The following is a 9,728-nucleotide window of genomic DNA, read 5'->3' on the forward strand; positions in this document are numbered from 1 at the left end:
ATCATCATCATATCATTATTATTATCATTATTATCAATAATATTATTATTATTATTCAAGTTTGAATGAATTCATTTGTGATTGAAAATGTTTTATATTGTGACAGTTGAAAAGCATCTCAACCTGCTCATACAATATGTGTAGCACAAATTGTGGGGTGTTACTGATTAGTTCACCTTCCTTGGTGAGTGGCTTTGAATAGCACCCAATGACTTTTATACACTGTACTGTATATGACACCTGATTATATTCACATGAAGATATTTATTTTCTTTAATATGGACTAAAAATAATTGAATTGGGTGTTATAGTGGATATACAGCATCAGCTAATTCATTTATATTGAAAGGTATTGTCGGGGGAGGAAAATGAACCCAGCATGTTTACATTCCATTACCATCCCATGCCATTATCTTTGTGCTTGGACAGTACAGTAGCCTATGTGTTAATGGATTTGGATGGAATGCCTTAGAGACATAAAATGTGAAATATTTATGGGTTTCCTTCAATCATTAATGCATGTATTCCCGACTGCATTGGCTTATGTGCACAAGAGTGTGTGTGTGTGTGTGTGTGTGTGTGTGTGTGTGTGTGTGTGTGTGTGTGTGTGTGTGTGTGTGTGTGTGTGTGTGTGTGTGCGTGCGTGCGTGCGTGCGTGCGTGCGTGCGTGCGTGCGTGCGTGCGTGCGTGCGTGCGTGCGCGCGCGCGTGTGTGTGTGCGCGCGCGCGTGCATGTGTTGTTTGAGTGTGTTTAGTTAAAACCTATAAGCTACAGTACACATGCATGCATGTATGTGATGTGTGCAGTGCACAGTCAAAGCATATGTATGTGGTTGGGGGGATGGTTGTCTGATTTCAAGCACATTAACTCTCCATACCTATTTTGGGCATGTCATTATAGGTGAAGATTTTCAAAAATCTTAAAATGTTTGCGACAGACTATAATGTATTTGTGCCTTCTGCTTTCTGCAGCATATTTTTTCTCACACCAGAGGTTGACAAAGAGGGAGAGGATTGGCAGTTTTATCATACACTGCATGCTTTCATGTGGAGAATGAGATAAAGAGTGCTTTCTAAAACGTTTGGCTAATTAGGATTTAACACATCCTTTGTGATTAGTAGGGGCTACATATTATGGACATATTTTATGGAGAACTGAATATTCTTTTCTCTCTTGGCCTGCCTCTGCATACTTAACCACTTAAACCCTATGGTACTTCGTTATACGCTAGTAGCTATCAGATAGCATATTTTTGCAGAATGTTTGTCTGTTTTTACCAATCTATTTTTGCCAGATGTTTGACTATTTTCCATTTTCCAATAATGACTTGCCCAGAATAGGGACGCTAGGATTCATGTAGTTATAATAGGCAGATAGTCTGTCCATTGATGAAGAAGAGCGAGAAGCAACGTTGACACAATGACCAGGACATGTATGTATGGATGCTGACAGAGCCTGGCAGGCATGATGTTGGACTCCTTGGGGCCCTTGATGATATGGGCTTCTAGCATACTAATATGAACTATTGGTTCAAATACAGTTTAGGCCCATTTATGAAATCCAAATGCATGGCACATGGCCACAGAGCTTATATCTAACCAATGCAGCTCATTATAGGGTCACGTCAGTAGGATTTGTCATGGAGTGAGTGAGATATTAGAGAGCGGGTAGAGGGAGTTGGCCACAGCACAATAATAGGAGGGCTGAGGGCAACATACTGTGCGGATTTTAACCACTTTCAACCTGGAATATATATTTTGGCCATTCTTTTTTACTTTTCAAAACATAATATAAAAAAATATTAATAAATACTAATTTCAAAACATTTCTACATTGTCTGAATTTTCAGAAATAGATCTACAGGCTCACAGCGTGTCACATCGTGAATAGTTGAGTTTGTAAATTGTCCATTTATTCATTTTAGTTTAGTTTTTAGTTTATTTTAACTTTTTTGGGCATTTCTGCTTTAATTTGAATGGTCAATGTAGAGAGACAGGAAAGGTGTGAGAGAGTAGGGGAGGGACATGCAGCGGTAAATGGTCCAACCAGCACAGGAGTCAAACCGGGGACTCCCTGTTAGGCATTAGTGTTACGTGCCCTAACCACTCTGTTATCAGGTTGCCCCATAGATCACCTATTTTTGCTGTTGGTCGTATGACTAAGTATAATGTAGGTAGGGCTTACGGTTAAAGGTTTCTATTTGTTACATATTGTGTACAGACATAAGAGTACAACTATTTTGTTATTCTTCCTCATTGTTGTAGCAATAATAATAATGATAATAATAATAAAAATAATAATAATAAAAAACCTACAGTATACCTCAGGTTTACAGCTAATGCTTACAATGCGATGATAAATAAAAGGCTATTAAGCTATCGAGGAGACCAGAATGAGTTGCTGTTCCTCAGCCCCATCTTGCTCTGCATGACACAAGCAATATCATTTCTAGCGTGTACACAGAAGGTGCACTACATGCAACAAATGTATTAATAGTACAAAGGAGATACTGTGGGAATGTATGAATGGACAAACACCCAATTAATGTCCTCAATATCTTAGTTTGTCTCAAAGGATAAAATGGTTTGAATTGTATTACACACTCCATTACCCTCTGACCTTGCTTGGTTGAACAGCTTGGCGGACAACAACCCGACCCTGCCCTGAGTGATTTATAGTAGATGTCATTTCTCTTTCCCCATAACATCACCCTATTCCTTCCTATTTTAAACACATTCTGTCTGTTTGGCTCTCTACACAAGTCAAGCTGTGACATTTGTCACCCCATGAGAGGTTAAGAGCAACTATAACCTTTTGGTTTTGCTGTCAGAAACTGACAAACGTCTAAAACCATCTCATGTCCCATCTGATCCAGAGTGACAGAACTACACGGCCATCCTTTCTTATGAGCAGTGAGCAGCCACTGTGCAGAGCTCGCGGACCAATTCCAGTTGTATTGCCATGGTCAAGGGTATACTGGCAGGCATATATACATGCTTATCTTTTTATGTGGGAGGAAACCAGATCGAAGCACAGGAAAGTACAGTTCAATGCGAGGTCTGCTAAGAGGATTTTAAGCCCTAGAAAGCCTATGGCTTGTTTCCATTGGGGCAATAGAAAATAACAACGAGCACTCTCAGTGTATGAAGCAGTTTACGGGTGCACGGCTCACGAAGATTCACAGTAGATAAAGTAATAGCCAGCACTCCAAAGTCCTTCTGGTACTTTTATTTCATGCAGCACGGACAACACGACACACACGGACGCGTTTCGGCGTGATACACGCTGAAGAAGGCTTGACGCCGAAACGCGTCCGTGTGTGTCGTGTTGTCCGTGCTGCATGAAATACAAGTACCAGAAGGACTTTGGAGTGCTGGCTATTACTTTGTTTCCATTGGGGTCCTTTGTACTCAATTCATCGAAACATTAATGACAGACAAATATACACTACTATGCAAAACATCATATAAAAAGTTTGAAAACAAAACAAAAATATGTACAGTAAATAGTTTGAGGGAGGGGGGGCTAGGCTTTGACTTTTACAGGGGCCAGTTTCGATTTGCAGCCACCTGTAAGTCCTCTTTTAGAGCGGTTTTGAAGGAGAGTATAGGGATTCACATTCCTTTACGACTGTTGGTAGGGCGTTCCATATTTTTGTGGCATAGCAGGAGAACAAATTTAACCCCTTGTTAGAGCCAAATCTGGGTTGCACGTTGTAGTACTGTACGTATGCCTGTGTGTCTGTCCTTTGCATATCTTGCAAACCATTTTTCCTATCAACTTCATACTGGGCTCGGCACATCCTTGGGAGCGTAGTGTCTAGTAGGAGGAAGTGTGAAGACGATCGGATCAGCGCTTCTCCAGATCCAAAACATATCAATCTCTTCAGACTTGACAGGTCTATATTGCTGAGGATCCTAGTGCGGTGTTGAATGTCAAGTCGTATCTCATGAACTGCTTATCTGATCAACTTCACACTTGACATGTGTATTTCTGAGAATCCATGGAAGTGCATTGTCGATTGTGAAGTCCATCTAATCAGTGTTTCTCTAGAAGTGGCAAGGCCTGCTCCAAGCGGCCATGCATATCTCGCAAACTTCTCATCTGATCGACTTCACACTTGGAGGCTGCATTGCTAAGAATCCACAGACATGCATGCAGTGTTGAGTATGAAGTTGATTAAATGAACCGGCACATGGGTACAGTCTGATAGTAATTAATTGAGACAATTTTGTGCAATAAGGTGGCTCCCAAAGGCAGAAATCAATATCTAGTTAGTTAATTTCGATAATTATAAATCAATTTCCTGATGAATTGTTTTATTTATGTAACATGTTGTTAACCATCAGAATTCAGAGAAAGCACTTATTTTGTGTTCCACCGCATAGGCCCTATAATTAATTTGCCACAGCCAAGGTCATGGGAAAACTGGGTAGTAATTGATTATTTAGCTCTAATCAATATCTTAGGTTGTAAAAGGATTGTCTTATAGTACTCCCATTGAGCTCTGTGCAAGTCACATTGTAGATTTACAGTGTGCCAAGGGTCCATCTGGTAATGTAAACAGACTAAATTGCATGTTAATATTTTATCATAGTAAGAGGCTATCTCCCTCACTCCATTTGTTTAGTTGAAGGGTAGTGTGAGGTCCTGCGTGATTGCACTAGTAATCCCACTGATTGCATTGGATATACCACTGGCAGTCATGATAAACCCATGAGGAAAGAAAGAGAGAGAGAGAGAGAGAGAGAGAGAGAGAGAGAGAGAGAGAGAGAGAGAGAGAGAGAGAGAGAAGAAAGAAAGACATGCATAAGAGAGAACACAAGCTTATATGCTATCATGGAAATACACTGTATAATATAGGCTATATTGGAGGCACTTTGAAAGAGTCATGAAGAATTAATGGCATGACCAGATGGAAGTCCATTACATTGCTGTGTCGTCTCTCCAGAAGTGGAAACTGTCTCACATGCATTCATGGAGAGAGGCAAGGGCTTGCGTAAAGGTACATTACATTACAGTCATTTAGCAGACGCTTTTATCCAAAGCGACTTACAATAAGTGCATTCAACATAGGTAGGCAAGGAAACTACTAATCACCAGAAGTCTTAAGTGCATTCTCTTCAAAAACAAGCAACTAAGAGTATACCTAGCGCTATGGTAAAAGTGCAATATATCAGCTACCTACTTTCTTAAACAGATGAGACAAATAGGAAAATCAAATGAGCAAGAGCTAAAACAAATAAGTGTATCGAATAAACAAGATCCAATGAGACAAGAGCTCATACAACTAATTGACAACAAGTAGGCAAGGCAAAGAGGAAGGGTAGTGTTTCCTGAAGAGGTGGGTTTTCAGCCTGCGGTGAAAGATGGGCAGTGACTCTGTTGTCCTGACAGTGGGGAGTTCATTCCACCACTGTGGGGCCAGAACACAAAAAAGCTGTGACCGTGTAGATCGGCCAGGACCAATATGGACTACCTTGTACTACTGTCTGTGGACCCTGTCAACTTCAGGAATGTGACAATCCACATAACCATTTTATTCCAGAGGAGCCTGAGGATGATGATGAATGAATAAAGACCACAATACATGTGGCATGTATTGTGTTCAACACCAAAACCACCTTTCTAGGTAATAAGCAGGTAGTAACCAATTTTTCAGATATAAGGAAGGCATATTTTCCTAAATGTGTAGTATGGTCTTAAGCATGCATAGAGGTACCAGAATCAATTGAAAAATCCTTTGTAACATTGTTTTCCATTTGAGATATAACCATTTTAAGCTCCCCGCAGCCATCTGGGACGCCATCTTGAAAATGGTGGCTTTCTGGGAGGTATATTTTGGTAAACTTTTAGTATGTTATTTAGCATACCAAATACTACCAGAAACCATTGAAAAACCTTTAGTACTTTTGGGGGTTAAACCATATATTGACTCACCTATTTCAGAATCCATGGGTTAAGCTGGAGACCGAATTGCCTATGTGCCAACATACACCCACCAATACATACTGTACCTTAGTCATACCTTAGTCATATTATGATTAAGGGTGATTATTTTAGGAAATGTCCAAATATCACTAAAATCCCCGAATCTACTGTTTTGAAACCACCATTTAAAAAATGTAAATCAAGGATTAGTGGGTGGCATTTTTCTATTTTCTAATTATATTTCCTGTTGTGATTGTATAAGAAACATAAGTATTTGATGCTTCAAGTAGATAATGACATTCGTCTGTTGTGCTGTACTTCAGTAGCAATTCAGCCCACATATTTCCCACTCCCCACCAATGAGGCCTCTCAGGTCGCTCTTTGCTTTTTCCAACAAGTGGAGGTCAGATGTGATGTAATGGGAATGGGCCCTGTTTGGTCATGTATTTCTTCTCTATATTTTGTATCCATCCATCCATTCTGTCCCATCAGTGATAACCATTGATTCGTGAGTCGTGGTCCATAAAAACAATTAACTAAGTTGTGCTGTTGCCACAGCTTTTAAAATGATCACATTCACTGTACATACATTTTCTGTGTCTGACAGCAATGCACCAAGTAAAATTCCTTGTATGTGAGCATACTTAGCCAATGAACTGATTCTGATTCTGTTGAGTCACAAAAAAGTAAACATACCCACTAAATCCTTCCAATTGGTAACACCTACTGTACTCTACTCCTTTTAAATTCAGTATTGTTGCTATGGTAATTTGGATCACTTGATATTCAGAGTGTGGAGTTTGTTTCTGCATTTCTCCAATGCAGAAACAGGACATACAGTACTAGTGTATGAACTTCAGATGCTTTGTCATGGTCCTACTTAACCACTTAAACACTCTAGACTCTGAGTTGGCGGTGTACACTAAATCTCTGTATGCCAAAAAGAGCCGATCTACAAGCTCACAACGTGTCACGTACGTTGTGAACTTATAGATCTGCCATTCTTGGCAAATGTTCCCCTCAGAACATGGATGCTGGGGTTCAAGTGGTTAATTTAAGTTTGACAGCCACTAAAATCGCACGCACGCACGCACACACGCACGCACGCACACACACACACACCACACACACACACACACACACACACACACACACACACACACACACACACACACACACACACACACACACACACACACACACACACACACACACACACACACACACACACACACACACAATTGTACAGTAAGACTGGTAATTTCATTTAATCTTTATACTGTATAGTCTAAATACTTAACTACAGAAACAGTATATGGAAGCTGCGGTACATGAGACACAGTATTTGTGACAACATACATTTCATGGCTTTTCATTCCCACAGGATTAAATCCAATCATCCATAGAGTTTCCTCTTCCCATTTTGATGCAGCAGTCTTCAGAAATTAGAAAAGGCTTTCTCCATAACATAACAGCTGTCTCCTTTTAGCATGACATAGACTTCAAATCCCTTTCTTTTATTTGCAAGGTGAGTTCAGTAGTCCTTGGGGCAATGACAGACTCTCTGTGTCTTTTTTTTCTCCTTCAGAAATACATGCATCATTTTCTAAGGAGGATATATCTATGGAACAGTTTCCTCATGAGTTGATTCACGAAGGTCCAATGTGGAGAAAGAATACATTTCAAAGACCTTTGACGATGTGCATACATCTTGACATGAACATCTTGAACATTTCATTTTACAGCGATACCAATATGTAAGCCCATACATTTGTCATGATTTCTTAATATATTAGCCTATTTATATGTTTTCATGGACACATGACATAGATATCTCTCTATTTATATATACATTCTTCGTCCTTTGTGCTCCATCTTTAACACTCAGTTCATCTTAAAATTGCACAAACTTCTCTGAAGTTCAACCAGTTCAATCAATACCAGTCTGATTGCAAAGTTTTCAATAGCACTTTTTGAACTTCATGAGCTTTTGGAAGGCTTGTTTGAACTCATCGTTGAATGCAGTGTAGATGACAGGATTGATGAGGGAGTTCAGGTATCCCAGCCAGGTGAAGGCATCAAAAAGAAGTGGGTCAAACCAGCAATCGTGGCAGATGGCCGTTACCAATGTACCCACGAAGAATGGCAGCCAGCAAACAATGAATGCCCCCAGGATGATGCCCAGTGTCTTGGTTGCTTTCCTTTCCCTTGCTGCACACAGGCGTTTCCTTTCCACCATGCTGTCTGCCAGCTTCACTTTCACACTGTTCATGAAAAGAGGCGAGCCTCCTCCGCCGCCACCTCCTGGCCCGCTCCCCATGCCAGGGTGTAGGTGCGCTTCCTGGTTGGAGGCAGAAGTGAGAGAACACAGAGAGGAGCCGGCAGAGGTCTGGATAAGCTGTGCTGTGGTGAAGCGTTTCCCGGAGGATGCTGGAGTCTTGAAGATGCGCGAGCGGGCAGCCACGTAGATCCGCCCATAGAGGATGATGAGCAGGACTGTGGGGACATAGAAGGCGCCCAAGGTGGAGTACAGCGTGTAAAAAATCTGATCTGTGTTCACCATACACTCTGCTAGTTCCTCATGGGCCTTGGCTTGCCGCCAGAAGAGTGGAGGCATAGAAATCGATATAGAGATCACCCACACAACACCAACCATGATTGCTGCCCGACGCATTGTGCGGCGTTTGGAGTATTCCAGTGCATCTGTAATGGCCCAGTAGCGGTCCAGCGCAATCACACAAAGGTGCAAGATGGAAGCCGTACAGAAGGTGATGTCCGATGATAGCCATATGTCACAAACTATCTGCCCCAGCGACCAGGTCTTGCTTACAGTGTAGACAATACTTATTGGCATAACTAGGATCGATACCAGCAAGTCAGTAACAGCCAGCGAACCAATTAGAAAATTGGCAGGGGTGTGGAGTTTCCTGGTGAGGAAGATGGTAGCTATGACAAAGGCATTGGACAAGACTGTTGCCAGGGTGACAATGGCCAGTAAGGCAGATAGGGAGATCTGAAGGCCCAGCAATGTGGTCTCGTCCCAGGGTGCAGGCGTAATGGTTTCAGGAATCTCTGTGGTGTTGGTGGTGTACAACTCCAGGGAACTGTTATCCAGCTCCATCTTGCCTCTGCCCCTTCAGCCCTCCAGTGTGCACGTTTTAGACAAGCCTCATTATCACCACCTCTGTACATGGACTAAGTCAGACTCACAGTCTATTCCTGCATGGTAGTGAGGATGGCTGTATTAATTGGTGGTTTTCACGTGGTTCTATACATAAGGTCTTCTATTAACGTTAATTTCAGTCCCCGGGATAACGTTTTTCTTCATTTTCTGCTCTTTGTACTCTAATGCAATTAGCAAATGCCTAATTTCGGGATTTCAGTGCAGAGCTAATGACGCTGTAATTGAAGCCGTCTCATTGGCCCATTTCAGTGCACTACTATTGATTTAGCCCGGTGGTCCTGCTTAAGCGGTTGATGCTGGACTCTAATTTGTATTCAGCTCGACAGAAAGCCACTGCTTTTCTCTCCGTCCAAGCTCTTATCTCATCACCAACCAGCAGCCTGCCAGCAAGGACACCTTCCTATCTATCAGCTGCTATAATAGTCCCCTCCTTTCCAATAACTGAGCAGGACAGCTGCAATCCACATGGAGATGAGGACTGAAGATACACAGGTTGGCTTGTTCACTCTCTGACTATCTCTCTCAAGTCAACGCAAGCTGTTCTAAATTGAGATTGGGGCTCGTGAGGGATCCAAGAACGCTACTTTAGCACAAGACAGTAACATGGATCACA

General features: G+C 41.6%; 1 protein-coding gene across 1 annotated transcript; it reads right to left on the reverse strand.

Moving 5' to 3' along the window:
* Positions 1-7,891: 7,891 nt before the first annotated feature.
* Positions 7,892-9,052, reverse strand: htr1d (5-hydroxytryptamine (serotonin) receptor 1D, G protein-coupled; the record flags this gene model as incomplete). Its single annotated transcript, XM_084045482.1, has 1 exon — positions 7,892-9,052. One exon carries the CDS (start codon positions 9,050-9,052, stop codon positions 7,892-7,894), a length of 1,161 nt encoding a protein of 386 aa, XP_083901608.1.
* Between the last annotated feature and the right edge of the window lie 676 nt (positions 9,053-9,728).

Source organism: Gymnoscopelus microlampas (assembly GCF_963454915.1).
Source record: "Gymnoscopelus microlampas genome assembly, chromosome: 20".
Lineage (NCBI taxonomy): Eukaryota > Metazoa > Chordata > Actinopteri > Myctophiformes > Myctophidae > Gymnoscopelus > Gymnoscopelus microlampas.